Source organism: Eptatretus burgeri, chromosome 18 (genome assembly GCF_056783735.1).
Source record: "Eptatretus burgeri isolate ZD-2024b chromosome 18, Ebu_testis_v1, whole genome shotgun sequence".
Classification (NCBI taxonomy): Eukaryota; Metazoa; Chordata; class Myxini; order Myxiniformes; family Myxinidae; genus Eptatretus; species Eptatretus burgeri.
Window position 1 is genome coordinate 24,468,809 of NC_140978.1, and position 27,736 is coordinate 24,496,544.

The 27,736-nt window shown below is 45.1% G+C and overlaps 1 protein-coding gene across 1 annotated transcript in view; it reads left to right on the forward strand.

The window, feature by feature from the left end:
• Positions 1 to 25,166, forward strand: part of LOC147008747 (semaphorin-3G-like) — a 109,545-nt gene extending 84,379 nt beyond the window's left edge. The window contains exon 18 of the mRNA XM_085864051.1: positions 25,140 to 25,166. Within this exon, the coding sequence (XP_085720177.1) occupies positions 25,140 to 25,151 (12 nt within the window). The 3' untranslated portion in view covers positions 25,152 to 25,166. The remainder of the gene's footprint in view (positions 1 to 25,139) is intronic.
• Positions 25,167 to 27,736: the final 2,570 nt, after the last annotated feature.

Here is a 27,736-nt window from a genome sequence, read left to right on the forward strand (position 1 = left end):
CTCGCGTCTCACCTTGGCGGCCCGCACTCTCCACTCAAGCTCCTTCATGGACACAAACTCCACACGTACGGTTGTGGCTGAACAACTCAACCTTTGTCAGGTGCCGCACCACAAAGCATCCCTTCCTCCGAAATTCTCATGTGCCGAGAACTGCGACCTCAACTCCCCCCCCCTTCCGAACTGCGAAAGTTCCCCTTTTCTTTTAATGAGGTTTATTTTGTCTGAGTGTGTGGCGCCTTTCTTATAAGTAAACCGTACAAGTTCTTTGATTAATTCTTGGAATTCTTGCTTTTATTATTCTCGTGTTAAGGCTGCTCTGTGTCCGCGTTCGTAAGTTGCTATAAAATTGTCGCACTACATCTCTCTCTCTTCTTTCCCCTGCATAACACACCAATAAACTCGTTCCTGTGCCACATGACTTTCCTCGCCTTAGTGTAAATAAATGATTGTCGAAATGTTCCCAGTTCGTTTTTGTCTTTTCCTTCATTGGTTCAGCTTGGTTCGGATCTCAGTTTAGCCGGGTCTTTATCCCCGATAATCTGTTCATTCTAGCCGGTACGTCCTTGGCAGTTCCGCTCGGCTGCATCCGATCCGGAGTTGGAAGTTGGTACTCTACTGTAGTTGGAAGAGCGATCCGGTTCGGGCAAGCCCTACTGAGGGCGTGGTTCCCCGGAAGTCGAAACGGCATGGTTAATTAGGTAAACTGATTACACCTGGCAGGAAGACCCTACGCTACGCGGTTGAGTATTGGTGTCCACTGTCGGTTAAGCGACCCGCCGCGTCACCGAATTATCCGTGAGCAACGGCCTACAATTCCAGGAGTCTGGTGGGAGACGATGTAACTTCACCCACCTAGTGGTCGTTCTCGCCACCGGACCCCTACCCGCAACAATATATATATATATATATATATATATATATATATATATATATATATATATGTATATGTATGTTTATGTTTATGTTTATGGATATATGTATATATATATATATATATATATATATATATGTATATATATATATATATATGTATATATATATATATATATATATATATATATATATATATATATATGTATGTATGTATGTATGTATGAGTCCCGGTGAGGAGGAGTGATGTAAGCGACTTTTTTTTAATGATATGATGATGATGATAGGCTTAGATGACAGGGGAAGGGTTAAAATAGTGCTGTATGGCATTAACTCCAAAATAGCCGATGTGGCCCTTCCATCACTCCTCCTCACCGCGCCTCCTATGTGTATACATATATATATATATATATATATATATATATATATATATATATATATATATATATATATATATATATATATATATATATATATATATATATATATATATATATATATATATATATATATATATATATGTATGTATGCATATACCAGGCGTAGTGGCGTACGCCTGTAATCCGGCTACTCGGAGGCTTGGGTTGGAGGATCGCTTGAGGACGGGTGCTTTGCTCTGTGCTGGGCTGTGCTATGAGAGGGTGTAGGGCAGCCCAGAATCATGACGAAACCCAATCCATATCCCTGTGTCGTAAGAGGCGACCAGGGTTGCGTCAGGAAGGGCATCTGGCATAAAACCTGTGCCAAATCAGTATGCGGATCATAACGGATGATGCGCTGTGGCGACCCCTAACGGAAGCAGCCGAAAGAAGATATGTATATGTATATATATATATATATTTTTATATATATATATATATATATATTTTTATATATATATATATATATATATATATATATATATATATATATATATATATATATATTGTTGCGGGCCGTGGACCGGTGGCGAGAACGACCGCTAGGTGGGGGAAGTTACGTCGTCTTCCGCCAGACTCCGGGAATTGTAGGCTGTCGCTCACGGATAACTCCGTGAGGCGGCGGGTCGCTGAACCGACCGTGGACGCCAATATCTCCACCGCGTAGCATAGGGTCTTTTTGTCTCGAACCAATTTACCTAATTAACTACGCGGTGTGGTTTACCGGGGAACCACGCCCTCGGCACATCTTGCTCGAACTGGGTCACTCTACCGACTGCAGCAGAGTTCCAACTACCGACTACCAACTCTGGTTCTACCACTACCGACTACCGACTACCAATTCTGGTGCAGTCGAGTGGAACTGCCAAAGCCGTGCCGGCTGGGATGAGCAGATTAACGGGAACCAAAAACCCGGCTAAGACTCAGATCCGAACCATGCTGGACCAATGGAGGAAAAGACGAAAACGAACTGGGAACATTTCTACAATAATTTATTTATAATAAACGAGGAAATTTATGTGGCACAGAAACAGGTTTATTGGGGTGTTATGCAGGGGAAAGAAAGATCTAGTGCGACAATTTACAGCAACTTATGAAGCAAACACAGAGCAGACTTACGCGGTAATGCACAGGCAAAATTTACAATGAACGAAAACACTTATACAGTTTCTACTTATTAGACTGGCGCCACACACTCAGACACAAACTCGGACAAAATAAACCCAGTTGAAGGCAAAGGAATTTTGCAGCCAGGGAGGGAGGCAGGCTGAGGTCGTAGTTCTTTCGAGTACCTGAGTCTCGGGGAAAGGGATGCTCCATGAAAGCGGCACCTGCCAATGGTCGTGCAGTCAGATCCACAGCCGCCCGTGTGGAGTTTGGGTCCGTGGAGGAGCTCGAGTGGGCTGGGACCAGTCGTCGTGCCATCAGCGTGAGACGTGAGCGGAGCCAAGCAGCGGGAACTCGTTCATTTTCCAACCAACTCCAGCCTCCAAGCACAGAACGAACGACCCCCAAAGAACTCAACGAACGACCCCCAAATAACTCAAGACTGAGGATGGTGTCGTGGTTTATAGACCTCCCTCAGCGGGGCGAAGCTTTGGTGAAGCCGACGCCACTGTCAGCCCTGATTGGACAGGGCCTCCATGGGTCCGCCCTTTCAAGGCGGGGCCTCGGCCAGGCACTGGCGAGGCCCGCCCACTTCACGCATGTGGACTCGTCAAGAAGGAGTTGGAGCGTTTGGAGAAGCCGAATGGGAACTGCGACAGCGAAGATTCTGTCTCGAAAAACGAGCCTCCAGAGCCAACAGGTGGATCGTGGTACGTTGTTGCCAGCGAACCGAAGGCTGCAAGCACTCGGGTACCGTGGATCACAATGGAGGATGGGATATAAAGATTTATTACCCTAACTAAAAAAACATCGCAACGCACCCCTTCGATTTGCCACTACACACAAGGAGGGATTCTGTCTACACATATACTTCAGGGCATATCTGACTTGGGACACCTGCATGTTGTATGCATACGGTTCCTAGAATCGTAACAATATATATGTTTATGTATTGATATATATATATATATATATATATATATATATATATATATATATATATATATATATATATATATATATATATATATATATATATATATATATATATATATATATATATATATATATATATATATATATATATATATATATATATATATATATATATATATATATATATATATATATATATATATATATATATATATATATATATATATATATATATATATATATATATATATATATATATATATATATATATATATATATATATATATATATATATATATATATATACATATGTGTGTGTATGTATATGTAAACAGATGTTTGGTACTACAGAACTTTAATATGGATACAAACAAACACGACATAATATTGACCGAAGCTTTTCGTGCTGCACTCTTCAGGGTAAAAATCGCAGCAAGTGAAGAAGGAAGTGAAGACGCGTGCTTTATATGCAGGTCTCAATAAGGGAGATGCTGATTGGTTCAACCGTAATGACGTCACGGTTAATCCGAACGCCCATTGGTCGGCTCATCATCTTCACCTCGAGCTTCCATTGGCTGGAGCAGAGTACGTCGATGATTGACGTTTGCAACCACATCCTGGAGAGAGGGGGGATGGGTTTCCCCGAAGGTCCATTCACCATTTGTTACCGTACTTCCCTTGATCTTTCCATGCTGAAAGAGACACAGAGATCGTACAAATTCCTTTTGACGACATAATATTGGATCAGTGGTAAGGATGAAGGTTGCTTCCAACATACGTAAATGAAACGAGCTCCGACCTCGGCTCAATATCCTGAACATATCTGCATTGTACTGGTCTGCACAGACAGGGTTGGCAACCAGATGCTGTGCAATGGCAGATGAAGCAGGTACAGTGGCCGGTGGTTGCTGGATATTTCTACCTGCTCGCACTGGTTGTGTTCTAACCCTCACAATCTTTCTTAGAATCGCCAAAGGGACGTGTTGTTTGATCCGATCAGCCAATCTTAGTGTTGTGCGCCCCACGTACCGAGCTTCACATCAACACTTAAACTCATAAATAACATTGCTGGTTTGTGAGGTGGGAAGCACATCCTTGTTGACTGACGTCAGCAAACGGCGAGAGGTAAAAATTACTCTGGGTTGCACAGCCAGAAACGTGTTGGACACAATATGTTTGATTTGTACTTCAAGCCTTCGTGATGATTGCCCTTTCCAGGGCGTCATAATTTCGGCTGGACATTTGTCCGGCCCAATCTTCCGATCTTTTGTCATGTTTAGAAACTTGTGTATGTATCTCTGAACTATATGCTCAGGATAACCATTCTCACCGAGTATATTCATGATTTTGTCAATTTCAGCAGGAAGATTACAAGGTGAACAAATTCTCTGTGCTCTGTTAACCAGCATATTGATCAAGGCAATTTTGTTTCTCGTGAAGCTGTAGGAGTCCCACCGAGTATACTGCCCTGTGAAAGTCAGCTTCCGGTAGACGGATGTTGTGAAACCAAGGTTGGATCTATCAAACAACACATCCGAAAACGGTAACATGTTTGACGATTCCAGCTCCGTGGTAAATTTCAGCGCTGGATAGAGTGTTGAGCCATGCCTGGAAATTGTCACATGCCGTCCGAGACTCAAACAAGGCAAAAATGTCATCAACATACTGTTTGTATACGATGGGGGAATCGACCCCTTGCCGACCAGTAAGTTTCTGCATTTTGTGATAGCCTGCAAAGATATTTGCAAGAGCTGGGCCTAATGGAGAACCCATGGCCACACCGTCCGTTTGAACATACATCATGTTGTTAAAACTGAATTCCACCTCCCTTGTTGCTGTGTTCATTAATTCAACGAAGATGTGTTCCGAGATCATCTATGATCGGTTGAAGCAATCAGTGTCTACCTTATTGAGACCTGCATATAAAGCACATGCCTTCACTTCCTTCTTCACTTGCTGCGATTTTCACCCTGAAGAGTGCAGCATAAAAAGCTTCGGTCACTATTATGTTGTGTTTGTTTGTATCCATCTTGTATGTATATGTATATGTATGTATATATACATATATATATATATATATATATATATATATATATATATATATATATATATATATATATATATATATATACAATCATCCCTTGTTTATCGCGGGGGTTACGTTCCACCCACCCCCCCCCCCCCGCGATAAGTGAAAATTCGCGATGAATGGATTCCTCCCCAAAAAATCGACTCGTCTGGTCGGCTTGGCAGTGATCGGATTCGAGGTGCCGGAGATCGACTCGTCTGGACCTGTCGGCTTGGTAGTGATCGGGTTTGAGGTGCCGGAGATCGACTCGTCTGGTCTGGTCGGTTTGGCAGTGATCGGGTTTGAGGTGCTGGAGATCGACTTGTCTGGTCTGGTCGGTTTAGCAGTGCTCGTCCAACCGCAGCAAACCTTTTTCCTTCCCGAAGCATATCTAGCACCTTAACCTTCTCCTGGAGCGTCAGGACCTTCCTCTGGCGCTTCGGTTCCTTGCCAGAAGCCTGAGAATAGTGTTTCCCAAACTATGGGTCGCGACCCAAACGTGAGTCACGAAGGGTCCAAAAATGGGTCGCGAGGACCCCGGAAATTTTTTTTTTTTTTTTATAAATCAAGCGGGTAAAAGGCAATCGCGCAAACGCCACATCATAGGACAGTGCCATTTGGTACCGTTCCACTCGATAATTCAGCCCGAGGTGCAGCGACACTTCCGTTTCTACCTACTCTTGCCGTTCAGTACCGATCAGTACTTTGTACCCGCCGAAAACGGTTAACTGCAGGCTAATCGTTTCACCAGCTCGCCTTTCCAATTACTCGCTCTCTCTGCAACCGAAGTAATTTTGTGAGGTGACGAACTCGGTCCGGTCACTTCACATTGGCTGACCGACAAGTCGAGACGCTGTTTTGTGTGATCTGCCATGCTGGCTGGACCTCGCAGCGTAGTTTTCTGCTCCACATTGCGTTGCGTGTTTTGTGTCAGTTAGCCTTGACACTGACTCCATTGACTGATCTCGTCACCTATTTCGTTTTGCAGGATGGCAAAGCGTTCCTACAAGCAAGCATTTTTGGATGTGGGCTTCACTTCTATCAGTGATCGTGGTTCTGTGAAGCCACAATGTGTGTTGTGCTTCGAAATGCTGTCCAACGAATCGCTGAAGGAAAACAAACTGAAGAGGCATCTTTCGGCAGTGATGCAGGAGGTTGTCGCGGTTGTCAACTTCGTCAAAGCCAGCGCCGTGCTCTCGCCTGTTCGAGAAGATGTGTGTTGACTTCTGGTCTGAATTTCAACATCTCCTCTTCTACTCCATTGTGAGATGGCTCTCCCGCGGCAAGGTCCTGCGTCGTGCAGTGGAGCTGCGAACAGAGCTGCAGATATTCCTCAATGAGAAGAATCATCGCCATGCCATCCGGTTCCACGAGAAGCCCTGGATGCTCAGTCTGCTACCTCAACGACGTCTTCGCCTCAGTGAACGAACTGAACACATCCATGCAAGGCAGGGATCAAAACATCATCACACTCTCCGAGAAACTGTCGGCCTTCAAGGAAAAGCTGCTGTTCTGGAAGGGGAAAATGGAGCGTGGAAGAACAGCGGCGTTTCTGTCATTGAACGAGTACTTGGAGGAGTGGTAGGACGACGAGATTGGAGCGCTCGATGCAATCTAGCCCATCCTGGTGAACCATTTGGAGAACCTGATCACCGAGTTCGATCACTACATCCCGGACAGAGATCTGGCGTCCCAGCACTGGATCAGGAATCTGTTCCAGGCTAGGTTGACGACCTGTCTGAGGATGTCCATGGACTGCAGGAAGAGTTCATCGAGCTGAATCACAACGAGTTCCATCGACAACTCTACGCCAAAGCGTCACTTGGAGAGTTCTAGACTGCGGTCAAGAAAGAAAAGCCCATAATCGGCGCCGAAGTCATGAATGTTCTGCTCCCTTTTGCGACCATGTATCTGTTCGAGCAAGGCTTTTCGGCGCTGACAGTCATCAAAACCAAGGCGCGCAATCGCCTCGACCCCGGCCACGACATGCGCATTGCGCTCAGCAAGATCAAACCCCGCATCGAAGACATCATGCAGACGAAGCTGCAATTACACCTCTCGCACTAATATAGTATGTATTAGCGCTAGTTGTCTGATTTTATTATGATATTATGTTTGGCGGAAAAAGACGCTGATTGAAGCTTGGGTTGCGAGATTTTCACCACACCCGGATTTGGGTCGCGCTCAAAAAAGTTTGGGAAACTGCCTTAGAAGGTGTAGGGCGTTTGGGCGGCATCGTAGGGCTTGGAGAAAAAACGTAGAAAATATTCGAAGTTCACAAGCGAAACTTTGTCTCGTGCGTTGTGTGACTGGTCGAACGCCGCGCGTTATAATTTATTACTTAAATAATTTATATTTTATATATTGTTACGTTTGAGGGGGGGTATGCATTCAAAGGGTAATTAGGATGTTTAATTAGGTATGCCATGCTGTTCGAGTTTACCAGGATCTCGATGTAATAAGTAGCAATTCAGTGGTGATAAGTTGTCTAGTAAATGTTAATTTCTTCAAGGGGGAAATGATAAATGTCACGTAATTAGATAGGGACACGGGATAGGGTAAGTGTGTCTGCGTAAACCCCTTTTGGTATTCTCTGAAGACTGGCCGTGACGTCACAGGACAGTGCAGCGGATGGCTCCGCCCCGTGATCACGATTGGCGGAAGGCGACGGCGGTGGGCCAATAAACGGCTCGATTGGAAGTGACGAGGACAGGAATATAAAAAGGTTCTGTTCGGGGTCGAAAAGGAAGAGGAAGAAGATCGGGACAAAAAGATCGTGTTTTTTTGGTGTGGAGGCTGTTGCGCGGAGAGCGTCCTTGTTGTTGTGCTGATTCGATCGTGTTCTTCATCGTGTCTTGGAGCCTTGCTGAGCCTCGTGCCTCACCTTCGTTGGCTCTGGGGTTCTGCTGACTCGGAGTATGGGGTCGAACGGCGGGCGGACCTGCCTCCCTCTCCTGCTCGCAACTTGGCGCCAGAACTGGTTCCCTGGTGGCTGTGAGCGGACTTGGGCCAGGACCAGGAGGTCGACAGCACCACGGTTTCTCCTGCCCCCCCTGACGAGAGCAAGGCCAGCTCGTCCGACGCCGATCCAGGGACAGTTGCGTCCACACCGCGGTCCAGCCTGACCACCAGAAATAGCTACGTTTTGTGTGTGTGTGTGTGTGTGTGTGTGTGTGTGTGTGTGTGTGTGTGTGTGTGTGTGTGTGTGTGTGTGTGTGTGTGTGTGTGTGTGTGTGCTTGGCGCCTTAGAGGGTTTGAGATCTGTATATTCATTGGAATTGTCTGTGTTTTTCCCCACGCCCGATCCCACACCATCCCGTCGAATCTCCCCGGATCCCTTTTCTTGCCGAGTCTTGTTATTTCTGGTTAATAGTAAAAACAAATAAACATCATGAACTCAGTGAAAAGTGACTCGTGCCACCTTCCTCGTCCCGTTTGCGATAGAGCGATTAGAACCGCCATGTTTGGGTTATAAATAAATAAACCGCCTCCATCATTTTGGCTCATTCTACGTTGGCGGGACTGTTCAAGTCCCGTGGACGTCACAATATTATTACCGCGATATACCGGGGGATCCGCAGAAAAAATTAGTTAGGTTCCAAGTGAAAACCACGATGAACCGGGGGCGCGATAGGTGAACCGCGATATAGCGAGGGATTACTATATATATATATATATATATATATATATATATATATATATATATATATATATATATATATATATATATATATATATATATATATATATATATATATATCTATATTGTTACGGATTTCAGAATCCAGTCTGATGAATGCATCCACACATCCAAGTCCTCAGACAGTTATTTCCTTCAATGCATGTTCAGATTAACCCCATCCCCATGTCTAATGGGATTTTAAATGTGATGCGTTGAGAATGGTGAAGAATAGTTCCCCTCTCTTATTGGGAATTTTTTTCTTTACTGCAGACACATTTACACATATTTCTTTTGCGAGCGCTGACACCCTTATTTTTCCTCAGCAAGTTTACCCACATTTCGTTCACGAGCGTCGGAGCCCGCCCTTATTTTTCCTCAGCAACGTTTTTTCGCGAGCTCTGACACGCACCCTTGTTTTTCCTTAGCAACGTTCTTTTGCGAGCTCCGACACCCACCATTTTTTGGAATGAACTGGTCGTCATGGTAACCGTGCGTAAGTTAGGTGGGTTGAGCTTGGGGCGGACTGCGCCCACCGAGATGGCCCGCAGATATAAAACGGATTGGAGGTCCGTTCTGAGGAGAGAGAAGTGAGATGAAAAGGGAGAGAGAAGTGAGAGGAAAAGGGCGAGAGAAGGAAGCGAGCAAGAAGCGAGTGTAAGCGCGTGGTGGAAGAAGCGAGCATGTGGTACGCGTGTGGGTGTCTGACCAGTGCCAACAACGAGACAATTCGTCCTTCCCAGTGCTTGAACAAGTGAGCATGTGGTGCGGGTGTGGGGGTTAGCAGCCCCGACGGTGAGTGAGGCACGGGTCGGTCACCCACAAGTGAGGCGTGGGTCAGTCACCAATGGACCATGTGGGTCATTGGACGTCACCAGTTTCGTGAAGTGTGAGAAGCTGCCCGTGTTGCAGCACCAGGGTCTAAGCTCGCACAGATGATCTCGGTGCCCTCCCAGACATCGACTGGCGTTCAAGGCTGTTCACGAGAGGGTGCACGGCAAGGCCTGGGTGCTGGACGGACGTGACACCCACGCAAACATTTCAGGACGTTTTCACTTCACGGACGACTAATTTCTGGTGAACGAGATGATTCTTCCCCCCCCCCCTCCCCGAATGATCTGTTGGGTGCCAATGTCTGTGATTACCTGTAAGTAAGTCAACCCCCAATAAGCATCTGCTCTTTGTCTCTTTCCTGGCATTTTGATTGATTTTGCTTTGAAATTTATTCTTTATTGACCTTAGAAAATAAAAAGGTTTTATTTATTTATTTTATTGTTTATAAATCATTCGTCGATTTCCAACCTGTCCGTGTTTGTCCTTTCCTCCCATTGGTCTAGCATTGTTCAAACCGAGATAGACTGGGAGGTAATTTCCACAGATTTGACCAAAAATCGTCGCACGCACCAGCAGTTAAAACGCTCGGCCGCCCTAATTAAAATCTAATCGAGATAACATTGGTGCTTTGCCGAGGGCGTGCTCCCCGCTCAGGTAACCATGTGACCTCTCGTTAAACGGCATAATTACACGGTGGACACTGGAACTCATGGTTAACTGGGTGGCGTTCGTGGTTCTAAGACAACCCACCGTACCACAACGTTAATTGTGAGCGGTGGCCCCAGGTCTGGCTCTACCGAGAACAACCAGGGATTAATCCCCCTGAGTGACAAGCTGGTGTCTCGGGACCCGTGGCTGCAACAATATGGATGCATATATCCATATATACCTGTGATCTGTTGGGTGGTCGCTGCTAGACTACCCTTATTCTCAGTTTTTCTGTCTGTCTGTATGTAATGGACAGCTCTGGAGGCCAGGGGAGTTAACCGATTTTGATGAACCTTGACAGGTAGGTTCATACCAGGATCGAGTTGTATGCTTTTGAGCACCGTTGCTATGGACGCCAGAGTTGCCAAGCAACGGGACTTTGAAATTTTTGAAAAATTCTAAAAAATTATTTTTTTCGAAAATCAAAAATCGGCTTCCAGGCTTTTATGCGAACTACAATCAACCTCTTTGCCAAAAAATTTCAGCCCGATCCATCAAAAACTGTATGACTAGTATGCAATTATGTAGTGACCACCCATGTCGCCAACCGGCTTGTATGTTTGTTTGTATGTAATGGACAGCTCTGGAGGCCAGAGGAGTCAACCGATTTTGATGAAACTTGACAGGTAGGTTCATACCAGGATCTAGTATTCTAGTTGTATGCTTTTGAGCAACGTTGCTATGGACGCCACCGTTGCCTAGCAACAGGACTTTGAAATTTTTGAAAAATCCTAAAAAAATTATTTTTTCAAAAATCAAAAATCGGCTTCCGCGCTTTTATGCGCACTATAATCAACCTCTTTGTCAAAAAATTTCAGCCCGATTCGTCAAAAACTGTATGACTAGTATGCAATTATGTAGCGACCACCCATGTCACTTACTGACTTGTTTATGTACATATATATATATATATATATATGTATATATTGTTGTGGTTACCAAATTCGCAAACCACCATTCAGGTCCCTTAGGTGAGGTATCTCGGTAAGTACATGTGTAGTTAGGCCCAAACCCGTTGTCTAGTGGGAATACATGTCATTTATGCGTGCTGCGACTCTTCAGGATAGCCGTTTTTCTTTTACTCTCTTTATTTTGGACCAACCGCCATGATTACCACCACAACCACAACATCAACCACCAACCACAACGCCGCTTCACCACAACCGCCACGACCTTCACGTCACACCTCGCAGCCGTCGCATCGCCACCGTTCTTGCCCCGCTGTGGGTACCAGTGTTGGACTCGTGCAGGGCGCGCGCCGAACAGCGTGTACAAAATCACGGATTTTGTGCTTCAAAAACGGATCAAAAACGACACACGCCCACTTTTTGCCGTCCAATCGGTGAGCGAGGGGCGATTTGGCCCCGCCTCCAGGACGATCGATATATGCAAATTTATGGATCAAAAAGCCTTCACGCCCACTTTTTCTCGGGCCAATGGGGAGCGAGGTGAAAGGTCAAAGGGAGGGGGTCAAAGGCGAAGCTACGGGGGGATAAAAGGACCGTGTTCGTCAGTCAGAAGAAAGGACGAGTCGGAGAGTCCAGAGGCGGAGAGTAGGAGAGTAGGAGAGTAGGAGAGTAGGAGAGTAGGAGAGTAGGAGAGTCGAGAGTCGAGAGTCGAGAGGCGGAGAGTAGGAGAGTAGGAGAGTAGGAGAGTAGGAGAGTCGGAGAGTAGGAGAGTCGGAAACAGAGAGTCAAGACTTCGCGGGCGGTGGAGTTGCAAGAAGGAGCTGGTCGTTCGTGTGCGTTGGAGTCGGAACGGAGCTGTGGAAAGGCAGCGACACCAGACGAGGGGGTGCTCGCGTCGGGAGCTGCACCCCAGGGAGGCCGACAGCGCGACCTGGCCGAGGTGGAGACGCTCGTCGCGGGATAATAAAAATCCTCTATACCCCGAGCATCAGCAACCCCCTCCTGTTTCCCCCCGCGCTGAGATAGTGCGACCAAGGGGGCCCCTTTCCCACCCCCTACCAGACACTGTCCGCGAGGACGGCGGAGTTGAGGCACCATCGCCGCTCCGCGTCTCATCACCAGACGGGTAGGCGCGACCCGGTCTCGGCCTCAGGCCCGCCTCATCCTTGAGGGTATTCTTTTCCTTGGTTTTGGGTATGTGTTGTCGGCGCCGTCTGTGAAGTAGAATTGTATAAGTGTTGCCGTGTGCTCGGTAGTCGGTATTAGCTCTGCATTGTGTTTTCGCTTTTACATTTGCTTTTTGTGTAAATTACATTGTGTCTTTTCTGTGTGCATTTGGTGGAATTGTATATGTGTGCTCCCGTGTGCCGCGAATAAATGTGCTTGGTGTTGAACTGTTTCCCGCTTCGCTTCGTCTTTTCCTCTATTGAATCCCCATCTTGCTTCACGTAAAGGGTTGGTAGTGGGCTGAATACGCCCGATAATTAATCGAACCGTCGAGGTCGACGATAACACCGCTCGGTTATTCTGATAGTACGGAACGGGTCGCTTAAGTGGCCCGTGTCCGAAGTCGACCTGCGGCGAGGTGCGATCGCCCGGTCTACCCTCCGCGTGGGTACTTAGGTAGGTCGAATTTGGCGAGCAACCCTATCCCACGCGGGGGCTGATTGGCTCGATCGCGGTGAGACCGAAAGGTCCACCCGTGACTGGTTCCCGGCGTTAGTCCGAGAGGGTCACGACTGGATTGTCCGTCCGGTGGGCGACGTGCCGCGATTCGAGTTACGTGGCCGTCAGCACGCCGGCGGGCGCGGAATCCGCAACAATATATATGTATATATATATATATATATATATATATATATATATATATATATATATATATATATATATATATATATATATATATATATATATATACACATACATATATATATATATATATATGTACATTTATATATATATATATGTACATTTATATATATATATATGTACATTTATATATATATATATGTACATTTATATATATATATATATATATATATATATATATATATATATATATATATTGTTGTGGTTACCAGATTCGCAAACCACCATTCAGGTCCCTTAGGTGAGGTATCTCGGTAAGTACATGTGTAGTTAGGCCCAAACCCGTTGTCTAGTGGGAATACATGTCATTTATACGTGCTGCGACTCTTCAGGATAGCCGTTTTTCTTTTACTATCTTTATTTTGGACCAATCGCCACCATCACAACCACAACAACAACCACCAACCACAACGCCGCTTCACCACAACCGCCATGACCTTTACCGTCGCAACTCGCCACCATCGCATCACCGTCATCTCGCGCCACTCATGGGCACCGATGCTGGACTCGTGTGGGGCGCACGTTGAACAGCGTGTACAAAATCACGGATTTTCTGCTTCAAAAACGGATCCAAAACGACACACGCCCACTTTTTGCCGTCCAATCGGTGAGCGAGGGGCGAATTGGCCCCGCCCCCAGGGCGACCGATATATGCAAATTTGTGGATCAAGAAGCCTTCACGCCCACTTTTTCTCGGGCCAATGGGGAGCGAGTTGAAAGGTCAAAGGGAGGGGGTCAAAGGCGAAGTTACGGGGGGATAAAAGGACGGTGTTCGTCAGTCAAAGGAGTCGTAAAAGTCGGAGCGAAAGAGTCAGCAGAACGAGAACGAGGGGTCGGAGAGTCGCAAACAAGAACGAACGAGAGAGTCAGTAAGTAGTAAAGGTCGGAACGAGGCGAAGGAGTCGGAACAGAGAGTCAAGACTTCGCGGGCGGTGGAGCTGCTCGTCGTGTGCGTTGAAGTCGGAACGGAGGGGACGAGCTGTGGAGAGGCGGCGAGGGCGGACGAGGGGGTGCTCGCGTCGTGCAGGGAGCTGCACCCCTGGGAGGCCGGCAGCGCGACCTGGCCGAGGTGGAGACGCTCGTCGCGCACATAATAAAGATCCTCTATACCCCGAGCATCAGCAACCCCCTCCTGTTTCCCCCCGCGCTGAGATAGTGCGACCAAGGGGGCCCCGTTCCCACCCCCCTGCCAGGCACTGTCCGCGAGGCCCGCGGGTTGCGGGGCCATCGCCGCTCCGCGTCTCATCACCAGACGGGTAGGCCCGACCTGGTCTCGGCCCCAGGCCTACCTCATTCTTGAGGGTATTTCTTTTCCTTGGTTTTGGGTATGTGTTGTCGGCGCCGTCTGTGAAGTAGAATTGTATAAGTGTTGCCGTGTGCTCGGTAGTCGGTATTAGCTCTGCACTGTGTTTTCACTTTTATGTTTGCTTTTTGTGTAAATGGAATTGTGTTTTCTTTTTTTGTGTGCATTTGGTGGAATTGTATTTGTGTGCTTTCCGTTCGTCGCGAATAAATGTGCTTTATTGTTGAACTGTCTCCCGCTTCGCTTCGTCTTTTCCCCCATTGAATCCCCATCTTGCTTCACGTAAAGGGTTGGTAGTGGGCTGAATACGCCCGATAATTAATCGAACCGTCGAGGTCGACGATAACACCGCTCGGTTATTCTGATAGTACGGAACGGGTCGCTTAAGTGGCCCGTGTCCGAAGTCGACCTGCGGCGAGGTGCGATCGCCCGGTCTACCCTCCGCGTGGGTACTTAGGTAGTTCGAATTTGGCGAGCAACCCTATCCCACGCGGGGGCTGATTGGCTCGATCGCGGTGAGACCGAAAGGTCCACCCGTGACTGGTTCCCGGCGTTAGTCCGAGAGGGTCACGACTGGATTGTCCGTCCGGTGGGCGACGTGCCGCGATTCGAGTTACGTGGCCGTCGCACGCCGGCGGGCGCGAAGACCGCAACAATATATATATATATATATATATATATATATATATATATATATATATATATATATATATATATATATATATATATATATATATATATATATATATATATATATGTATGTACACGAGTCGGGGTGTTCGACCACCTTTTGAAGAACATCACCAAAGCAATACTGTTCCCCCAAACATCGGATGCACCTGCTTGAGATTGACTGTAATATATAGTTCAAGTTTGGTTCGTTCGAGGGCAGGAAAGCTGAGAAAAGTCCATAGAGATCACACTGCCTCGTGCCGGACCTTGGTTTGACTGCTGCAGGGGGTTTGAACCCAATTTCTATGAAATGAAAAGTTTCGCAAATTCCAAAACTTCTGCTCATAATTGCTTTTGCTTCGCTCACCTGAACAAACAGGCAAAATGTTTTTGCTTTAATGTCCACGCGTTTATATGAAATGAACTTTGTTCGGCATGCTCTCATAACACGCTTGGCGGTGCCATTCCGATTCTCTACGCCATGATTGCATCTCTCGGCCCTTTCCCTGTGCGTTCCGACACATTCCATCACGGCCGCAGCATATGGGTCACTGCGCTCACACGTCACATGACCATAAATGCTCGGTGAAACGTTTCACTTTAGAAACTTAGAAGCTGGTAAAAAGGGGTCTTGCTCGAGGACCTTGTCAACCCGGTGCATGCGTAAAGTTTTTTTTTTTTCAAGGCATGCCGTAGAGCATTCCCAAGAACTTGGCCAACAATCATCATCAATCCAGGACCTCACAGGTCGTTGGTGGTGCTGTGCAGGTGTTTCCATGGACAAATCGGTGCCCATCTCTTCTCCAAGCCAGTTTTGGGTGTAGGTATTTGGAAATTGTTCAGGGTGCTCATTGCAATAACTCGCATGCTGTTTCTTCATTGAAAGTCACTGCTGAATCCTTCACACCCACCACCAATCACTGCAAGCATACGAGAGACCCTGCTGAACATACATTTGAGCGACGATGCACTTTGAGATCTATCACCCTGCCTGAGAAGGAGCAATCTGACAGTTTATAGTTTGGTTGGGAATCAAACCCAGACTAGAAAGCTCAAGGGCGAGTGTGCTACTCTCTATATCATCCGGTTGGACAATAGTATTATCACTGCCACCAAAGGTGGATGGAGGTTATGTTTTCACCCCTATCTGTCTGTTTGTTTGTCTGTGAGTATGATATCTCAAAAAATTGTGGATGGATTTGGACGAAATTTGGTGTTCAGGTTGGTTGTGTGATAAGGAGGAATTGTTTAAATTTTGGTGAAAGTCCAATGATCCCCTTCACAGGTCTCTATAAACACTAAATGAAGAAGGCACCACAGCCAGAATTCACCCCCCGCGACCAGGTATATTTATTAAATGAGACATGATACGGCGGAAGGAAACAAAAGGAAGCAATACAGAACAAACAATAAAAAGAGCAATCAGAGATTGCAGACCCTCACCAGGACTTGTTTTGTGTAGTGTCTGTGTGGTGTATTTTGTGTGTTGCTTGTGTACTGGTTTGTTACGTAATTGATAATAGACATAACTAGAACTGCCACTTTATATGTGCTGGCAGTGATGACCGGATACCAAAATGTCCCGCTTTTATGCAACCCTGCTTTGATCGGACACCTCACCCTGACCCATTGAATTTATTATTATTCAATTTCATTCAGAATGGGATTAAAATAAATTCAGTTTAAATCAAATGACCAAATAGGTACAGTCCTGTGCCGGAGTAATCAGAAGGAACCCAAACAAGCAAAAAGCAAAAATGAAGTCATCAAGAGGAACCTGGATAGGATTCAGGTTTCAGCTGCGACTCCTCTGCCCTCATACCTATCCAGGCACCTCCAAGTGAGCCTTATTGTAAAGAACAAAGAAACCCAAAAAGAACCCAGATCAAAAAATTAAGTAATTCTGGCTGCCAGACCATGTATCCAATGTGGTTCAAATTCAAAACCTATATTGCCCATTACTACTAGATCATAGTTGTGAAGTTTCATGTTGATTGATGAAGCGGTTCAAGAGAAATTATTTTGTTAAGATTTTCACTCAATCCAATATGGCTGCCAGACATTGTGACCTATCAATTATTTGTGAATAGCCTGCTATCCCCAAGGCTTGGGTCACATGTGTGTAAATTTTGTTCTCGATCTGTTTAGCCATTCTGGAGAAGTAGATATTTATAGGTTTTAGGGTAAATCCAATATGGCTGTCAAACGATGTAATCTATGACATGATAGGTATGAACGTTTTGTTCCTCATCAATAGGCAGTTATAACTGCAAAGTTTCGCCTCAATCTGTTCAGCCGTTTCAGGGAAGAAAATTTTTGAAGGTTAAAAGAAAAAGAAAAAATAATGGCTGCCGAACCACGTGACCGATAACATTATCAATTTTTTTCTGTGGAACAATTTATCCCTCGATGACCCTCAAAAATTTTCGTACTGATCAGGTGTAGCATGATATGTAGTTATGATGTCATAACGAAGGCACCTATGATGTCATAAAAAAAAATCACACTTATTCTCCACGAGGAGTACTTGCCATATGCCAAGTTTCAATTTTTTCCTTGGTGCGGTTTCAGATAGAGAAGTCCAAATTTTCTTATTTTCCACCATGGCTGCCACACCATGTGATCTATGATGTCATTATCATAAAAACATTCTACATGAGTCGTCACTCCTATGGTGAAAATTTCGTGTCAATCCAACAGCTGGTTGCAGCAAAATACACACGTTCTGTGTGGACAAACAAGCAAACAGACAAATTAAAAATCACTCATCGAGCGATACTCGGCAAAACAGAAGTAGAATGGCACTCACGAGAGCGCTTAGGCCTAAATCACATTTGCCACGGCGGCCGTGGGGTCTCCAAAATCTATGGCCACTAGCAATTATAGAGCGGCCGCAGTATTTCCACGGTCACACAATGTAGCAGTCACATATGTTTTTATTTTTAAGGTAGCCGCACGGCGTATTTATAAATTGTGGAGACTGAAAACGTGGGGGTGCCGTACGGTCTTTGATTTGATGTCGCACGGTGACCTTAGGGTGTTCCTGCGGCGGCCATAGAATTTTCAAGGCAGACGCAAGGTGCCCGGAAGGCGACTGCAAGGGAACCGCAGGGGGGCCCTAAGGCGAACGTGCGGCCAGACGGACGGTAACGAGTGGGTTCTTTTTTTTTATTTTTTTTAAATTTTTTACCAGTTCTTTTGTTTCGGCTTGTCGAATTGCTACGGCGAACGTAGAAATGAAAAAAGTTATAATTCCATGGCGACCCTATGGCCTGTAAAATATAGCCATATGGCATAGGGCCACCTTGAGGCCACCTCAGAAATTCTGCAGCCGCCACACGTTTCTGTCAATTCAGAGGGCGTACGGCCGCCGTATCCTCGCCGTAGAGCAAATGTGACTTAAGCCTTAGGCCTCGCAGCGACGCGCTGTTCTGGCACATGCTCCCATACCTGACCTGACCTGACCTTAGGCCTTACCTCCCCCAGACTGAACAGTTTATGTTTTGTATCCCACTGATGGGCTGGATCTGAACCAAAATCTAATCCTCTTGTTTTTGTCACCTAACCAACTCATCCACCTAGTTCTATCATAACTAAACTCCACAACTTTTTGAGACATCATTATATATATATATATATATACATATATATAATTTTTGACCCTATCTCTGAATTTTAGAAATTAAACCTATGTTGACCTCAAAAATATTTGGTGGTTGAATGAATTGACCTGATATGCAAAAACTCTTCAAATTTCAAGTTGATAAGATTAAAATTGAGGATTTTAGAAATTTGGCCAATGTTGACCTTTTGGCCTATTTTGACCTAAAAATAATAAGTGGTTGTACTCATTGACCTGATCTGTAAATCCTCTCCAAATTTCAAGTTAATTGGATGAAAATTGACAATTTTAGAAATTTGGCCTATGTTGACCTCAAAAATAAAAGTTGGTTGAATTCAGTGACTTGATATGCAAATGCTCTTCATATTTCAAGTCAATTGGATGAAAATTGAGGATTTTAGAAATATGGCCTATTTTGACCTTTTGGCCTATGTTGACCTCAAACATGGTTGGTGGTTGAATTCATTGACCTGATATGCAAATCTTCTTCAAATTTGAAGTCAATTGGATGAAAATTGAGGATTTTAGATATTTGAAAAAGTTGTTGACCTTTGGCCTATGATGACCTTTTGACCTTTTGACCTCAAAAAATAGGATTCTGTCAGACCACCAACTCCACCATTTTGTAAAGTTTCGTGAAGATCAGTTGAAAATTGTGACCTGTAGGCAAATAAAAGTGTGTGGACAGACAAACAGAAGTGATCAATATGTCAAGAAAAACGAAAAAATTGCCAAGTAACAATCAAACAGACAGATGGTACAAAAACACACATGGTACCAATGATCTCTCGGGATCCTTACTTAAATGAACCTTAAATCCTCAGACACACCACGAGAGGGACAGAATGGGTACAGACAAGACAGAAGAGAGTTGATGCCAAACCCAGCATAGCTGATACAGAGGAGGTGAACTTCATCCAGGAACAGGGCCTGTCTGTGACTGTAAGTAGGCCATGAAAGAGGAGGAGAGGCACGGCTGACTGGATGGAGACGTGGCTTTCCTCAGTGCGAGTAGTTTGACTGAGTAGGCTTCCGTACTGAGCTCCGCAGCTTGCTCTTCATTTGTCCTGGGCATCTACTCCTTCACCCCCTTGCTGTGCACACCTTTATCATCTCTGCCCCCCCACCTCATGCCACAGTGGCCCACGCCCCTCCCCTCTCACTCACCATTGACTGATGAGCGAATCTTGTTGCATTTGCAAATCTTGCTGTATAGTGAAGTCTTAAAAGGACATTCAGGACAGGTTCCGAAGGGTAAAAAAAAATTCTCAAAAGCGTTAATAATCTTAGACACAGACATAAGGATGGGTAGATGTTGTCAAACTATTACATATGCAACTCATATCTAATATCACAATTAATTACTTTGCGCTTATGCTGGACATTCACGTTAAGGAAACAACTATGCTATATTTAAGCATCTTTAACCCACGAGGAGTCATTTTCGCAACAATAAATACATCTAAGTTGTGTACATATACTTATGGGGTATGCTTACACATTGTAAGCAATAACGAAACCGTGCTTCATACGTAGGTACCGAATAAATAGCAACAGTTGCGGAATGACCTCCCCATTGTCTCGGGTTGCTCACCTGCACTGAGCGCAAGGCTGCACTTATTTTCGGATATTTTCATTTCCAGACGTCGTCCAACGGTTCTGTGATTTTTCCCGGTGTTTTGGCTTTAATGTCTGGTGGCTCATGGAACTTCACCCAGAAAGCTCTACATCACCCAGAAAGTACCGAACGTTAATATCAGTCAGTCAATGAGTGGTTAGAATGAGCTTTATATATTGGACATATATAAATATACATATATATGGTTAATGATGTACTCCTAATTGTGATTGGTGAGGACACTAAATCAAATTTCATTGCAGCTATTGCTGCACGATCTAGGACCAGCAAGTGCCATCTGCCACATGGACACTTGTCTTCCAACACAATTGTCATCCCGATGTTTCACAGGCAGGGTGAATCATCAATGTGAGAGCCGCCCCTTGGATGGACGTTAAACTGGCCATCCTATCTGCCAGCATTAGTTGGTGGAAGTTAAAGATCTCACGTTGTCCTTCGTGAGTCGTAAGAGAGCTATCACCGGCACCATGGCCAAATTCCAAATTCCTGCCCTGACCATAGTCGAATGTCAAGCACAGCCAGTCAGTTCGTGAAAGACTTGGGCCAAGCTTTCCTTGGCCAACCATGCAAGAACATGGAAATGATACAGGGCTTTCAAAATGATGTATGAATGCTAATGAGGCGTTTTGCGCATGTACTGTCGGTTCTGATGATGCGGCACTTTTTACCTGCCTTTTTACCTGCCATTGCTCACGTCAAATTTGTAATTCAAATTGTATTTTAGACATAATTTTCAGGCATTTTTTTATTATTTTAGACATTTAAACGAAAGACTGGTAATATCAAAATGGTTAACTCTAATTGTTTCTTTCCTTGGTGTAAATCGGACTCACGGAAATATTGGGAAAACAAGAAATGTAAGGTAATGGATGTGACGTATGCCTGGTGTTGGCTTAATGGTTATGACAGTGGGTTTGGAATATTCGGGTGGTGGGCAATGGGGTCTTAGGGTCCTGAGTTCAAATCCTGCTTGTCTGTTAAATTAATACCAGATGGGGTTGACTCGGTCATCCTTCCAAGGTTGGCAAATAGAGTACCAGCTTGCTGGGATGATTGAGCCGTTCGAGTATCCTGTGTTGGAGTGGTGACCCGTCCAGGATTGTGCCCAATAGCCCAAGAGACTGACTTGGCAGTACTAAAATTCTGTACAGAGTGTGGTCCCGATGGATGGATGTGAGGTGTTGAGTCCCTGCCATTTCCTGTTACTGTGTTACATACATGCACATACTCAAGCTAATGGAGGTAGATACTTTTCCATCTCTTGAAATCCACCCATGTGTGGAGGTAACAGTAACTTCCACAGACACACACACTTATCCTTTTAACAATAGATTAATAAATCCTGCATAATTTTTCTTGTCCCCCCTCCCCCCAATATTTAAAAAATAAATATTGTTGCGGTTATGGAAGAGAAGGATCCCAGGGAGATGCTTCCAACAGGTAATAAACCCTTCGTTAGATATTTCATTAGTAAGTGTGCCGAGTCAGGTCCCATCCCTTCGTAACGGGGGATGGAGAAGATGCATTGTGTGTGTTCTATCCCTCTGTGTGGTTTACATCTGTCCATTAATCAATCCATCCATCCATCCATCCTAATTCCTCACCCTTTCGCTCTCGAACCTCCATTCTCCGTGCTTCTCTAAAAGCCTTCGCCCTTCACCTCTCGAGCCCCATACTGGTTAAAGAACCTTGCCCCATTTCAATGCATAACAATTCCTTCTGTCATCAAACCCATTCGAATTCCAACCCCCAATCCTTCCTCCCCCGCACCCCCCAGCATGTTTCCCACATCACGAATTAGACACACAATGCAACAAGCTAAACGGTACACACATGACAAGTCAATATCGGTGCCAGAAAGCAATGCCGCTGCAGCGCCACCGCGATCAATTATTCCAGAAGCTCTTTGTAGCAATGCCACCACAGTCGATTCCTTGGAGAGTTGGTGAGTGCGAGCCAACGAGGATGCCCCATGTGGGGTCACAGATCATGTGGTAACCCTTGCTCCCTGGAGCCACACCTAGTGTGGGGTCAAAGGGCATTCAAATGAACTTTGCTGCTTCAAGGCCATGCCTGGCCTGGGAGGAATAAAAGGCGAGTGACCAAAGTTGTTCGGGGCTGCTGTTCGTGTGCGCTGAGGAACTTGTTGGAGGAAAGCTGCCTTTCTGTTCGTGCGGAGAGCCATGCTGGTCTGGGACGAAGCTGCGCTGCTGGCCTGAGACTAGCTGCGCTGGGGCGAGATGAGCATGGGGCAAGGTCTGGGAACAAATGACGCTATGAGGTCCTTGATGCGCAGAAGCAACTCCTGACTGACTTGCACGATCTTTTCTTTCTTTCTCTAAGATCCCCCTAATTCGTCTACTTGAGATGCACAAAGAGTTATCATCGATTAGAATGAGCTATCAATGATTGACATCCATCCCCAAGAAGGTGAGGCACTAATTCGTGCCTCACACCATTTCCTCCAAACTTACTCCGCATATGCTGCACCTCTCCGTACATGTAACAATTACACACCACCTTCCCTCCTTCCCTCCATTTTGGGATCCGCACAAGTCCGCCTGTTTGTGCAGGGTAAGAAGGAAGTCACACCGAAGCCTTGCACTGTCTCGATCTTCTTCCCCCTCCCATCAGCCTTTCCCAGATGATTGTGGCACCTGGCATGCTTGTTTTCTTGTTTTCGAGCATAAGTAAAATTGTTTAAGGGGCTTTTACATGCTAAGAGCGAATTGCTTTCTTTGTGACACTGCATCATTTGATTGTTGATTATTGACACTGCATCGTTTGAAGAACATACGTTATTACTGCCTGTAAATACGTGCCTTTTCCATGAATCCGGAAGATAGACTTTCCAAACCTACCCGGTTGTCGTTTTCCTTCATTGGTTCGGTATGGCACGTATGTAATAAAAAGACGGAATGTTGTACCCCCATCAATTCGCTCCATCAGGTAAATAACTCCCACCCACCGTTTTGCTTGTCCTTATGTAATAGGTAGACAAGGTGTGGAGTCGAGAGCGTGGTTCCCCAGTTGGAGTAATTTATTCATAAAGTAAGGTAACGCAATTGTGGGCACGAGGATGCTGATGAATTTAATTGGTTCAACTGGCATCCACGGATGCTTAGCAATCCAACCCATCTGGCCACTGAGTTATCCATGGCTTGTGGCTTCAGGGTCAGAGGTCGAGTGGCAGGAACCCCGTGCTCACCGGACACCCGTAATAATATCATTTTAAAAGTCGATTTTAAACTTACCCTGTGCATTCACAAGCCCAACATATGACGTTCCCAACGCTGTTAAGAAGCACCCAAACCAGATACGGTGTCTCCCTCAGGGAAATATAACTGGTGCATCTCACCCCCATGTAAATAATAGTTGGCACAAGTTTTTTGTATTTTCATGTCACAAAGATGTCCTTTCTCAAAGAGGTGGTTCTCGTTACTTGGTAATGACACATGGCATCATATTTCCAATTGCAGACGTCCATAAAATAAATCACCAAGTCTGCCATCCATCACAGGATGCATTCCCACAAGGTTCGAACTCCACTCACTGGTCGCAATTTTTCAGGTAAGGAGGAGCGGGTAGCACACGCCCATCCACTCGGGCCTTGCACAAGCCCACGTCATTGGGAGTTTGCGCCACAAAGGTTAACGGGAATCCCCAGCGGAGCACCACGGCCAAAACACCAATCTTGATGAGGTTGAAATCAACTTTAATATCACTCATCACACAACGCGCCCGACTGGGCCAAAACCATGCTCGCCCGGAATGGCCCCTGCACGATAACCCCGTGCCCACACAGACACGGAGGACAGAACAACATAATGGCGTTGCAGTACGGGTACCTGTCCTTTCGGTGAGCCTGAAATCAGAAAGTTTTAAAATTCTTTCGTCGTGAGGAGGCACACCCCTTTCTCTCAGGTACTATTCCAAGTATTTTTTAGCTTCTTTTAGAAGCTTTGTTAGCCATTTTACGTCACAATCCTTTTCTTGCACACACCATACACGATATACTTTATGGTGCCCTGAACAACACCGTTTCTCGGGGTTGTGCACGTGCACACCGAGCGTTCGAGGGAGTATTACCTCATTTCTGAAGCCCCAAATTGCAGCCATTTTCGAAGAAGAAGAAGAAGCAAAAGAAGCAAAAGAAGAAGAGGAATAATGTGAATAACAAGAAGAAGAATAATGTGAATAATAAGAAGAGGAAGACGTATATGTTTGAAATGATGTATTATATCATAAGGGAGAAGTAAAAAGTACAGATATCTTTAAATCGATGTATAAATTGATTTTTTATTAAGCAACATTCTAAAATTAACAACGGTATAACGCGGGGGGGGGGGATTAAAGGTCGAATAGTGCTTTGAATGTTCATCTATTGATTCGCAATCACAGACAGCCAGGAATGAGGCGTCGAACTTGCGAAAGAACTTCACACGATTTTGTATGTGCTGACGCATCACAGTGTATGGCTTACGTCATTGTGCGTGCCTCCGCAGGAAAAGCAATGAGAATCTTTCCTATGGACTTTGAGGTAAGGTACGTGCTCATGTACTTTACTGTTATGTGTGCATTTCCTCCACGACCCATCATATTGATACTTATTCTGCGTCCTTATCAGTTCATTAAAATGTGAACTTTGCAAACTCAGAGAATCCGTTTGTGCATATCACCGAGATTGATGATTGTCCATTAACTATAAATATTGTGTGTTTTTAATGATATTTGGAAAAATATTGGGTTTCCATGGTTTGCATGTCACATGTGAGGGAGGAAGATCACGTCACCATGGTGATATTGTTGTTGAAGGCTGAAAGCAGAATGATTGTCTTGGGAATACTGTAGATGTCGACGAAATGGATGATTGTATTAGTATTAATACTCGCACAGGTACCTTAGGTGGCTTTGTACAGGCCTTGTAAGATAGATAACCGAATATCATCACAGGGAAAGGGCCAGAAGGTGAAGGCCCACATTGTGAAGATTTCTTGGGTAAGATGGTGAAAGTATGAGGCAGGGTAAATGGACTCGAGGAGGTCGGGTTCCATGTGGGATGCTTCAGCTCTTTTGGATTTGTGTCTGTTGAAGAACGTGTCCATGGTGTTTGTGACGTGTACACTTTCACCTGTTGTACGGGTCCAGCGATATCCTAAATAGGAACAGGATTCGACGAATCTCCGGTGGATGGCTCCAGCACACTGGCAGAGGACACAGTACACCCCATTGAGAAGAACTTTATGTGAAGCCATCCTCTAACCTTGACTCAAGGGGTTGTCAAATTAAAGGAAATCCTGTTTCGACACGAGGAGAAACATGAATGTGACATCAATGGCCTTGCTAAACTACTGACGATTCGGTAAAGCAGGAAAACCTGTGTGCAAGTGGGCGCCGGATTCCTACAGATGTCAGTCTGCCTCCGCCCGGTTTAACGGTGACAGCAATCCACCCGATGTGCAAAAGGCTGCTCAGCCGACGTTGGATACTTTCCATGCTTAGACTCTGGGGCCAAGTGTTTTCTAACATGAGTGGGAGTAGCATAAGGTTTCTGAACAACGGTGCAGTATTTGGCATGCCGTATCAAATCTCACATGGTCTACACTTGTGGTCAAGAGTGACATGGCATTCCTGTATCCGAAAAGACACATTACGGGAATTGGTATATTCCACACGATGCTTCACAAGCCTGTCTTAAGAGGGTATATATATATATATATATATATATATATATATATATATATATATATATATATATATATATATATATATATATATATATATATATATATATATATATATATATATATATATATATATATAGTGGGAAAGCTTCCACAAAGATAATGCTATATCGTGAAATGAATGTGGTTTTGGTGTGGCTGGTAATGTGATCGCCTGGGTTAAGCATTCACAGAAGAGCTATTGTCCTGTACATTGATGTTGTCGGCAAAATGAGGAATCCGCACTGGAAGCTCGGAAACGGATACCCAACTGGAAAATGAACTCCGGGCCCCAGTTACCCGTTCGAGACATCTACATTAAAAAAAATTGCAATTCTCAAGAGCAGAAGCAACACTGCAGTGTATGTAAGAAATATTTGCTAATAGCCATGACTGGTGAACGGTAAGCTGTTTTGTGTTAGAGGGTATAATTAAATAGAGGGTATAATGAAATTGAGCTCACTTCGATAGAAAGGGCTTCCTTCTGCCAAGACTTGTAATCTGTGAGTCGGATCTGAAATATGCAACATTTTAAGGTATTACACTCCGCATGAAACGATAAAATGAACTTCATCGCCAAGAAATGTCCATATAAAACCTGCAGAACTGCCATTTTTATTGTTCTGTCTCCCAAAACGATTCAAGTCGAGGACCTGGAATGCGGCGAATGGGCCAAGAAGGAAGAGCAGAAAATCTTTCCATATTATTATGCAAGAATAGCATACAGGAATTAACTACACACCCCGTGCTTCACGCGTGTGAATGGGGGGTTGCACCTCGTCCAGATTTGAATGTTGCGTGCAAGAGAAGAAGTTGGAAAGACGTTTTCCAACTTCAGTGAACATTGCAAGGAAGCCATAAAGAAGAACATGCGCGATATGAAAGACAAAGGTCTTTCCTTGGCCATTCTGAACTTTTGATAAACCTACAAGGCCTTCATTTGTAGCTTGGAGTACTGCTCTCCCTTTTTGGGCTAGTTCCCCTGCTCACATCTTGTCCTTCTTGATGCCATGGAAACCAAGGCACTGAAGTCATTTGGATCTCCCGCGACAAACCTGAGTGTCTCGGCCTGTTACTTTCACATCGCTGGCAGGTTGGTGGCCTTTCTGTATTCTACCGCCTCCTTTTTGGTATTGCACCCTCTGCCCTCTCCTGGTTCTGTCCCTTCCAGGTTTCTGCAGGGCACACACAGTCTGCCAGTAATGCTCTTCTTGTTATTTTATTCTCAGCTTTCTTGTTATCGCTCGTCCTTGATTTCCGTCTTCCTTAAAATCTGCTGTTGGTGTTTACCCCCTTTCCATTTTGTTCTCTTCCATTCCACTCTAGCTCTTCCATGAGCCTCGATCATGTATACAAACATAGGGACAATACCTCTGGGC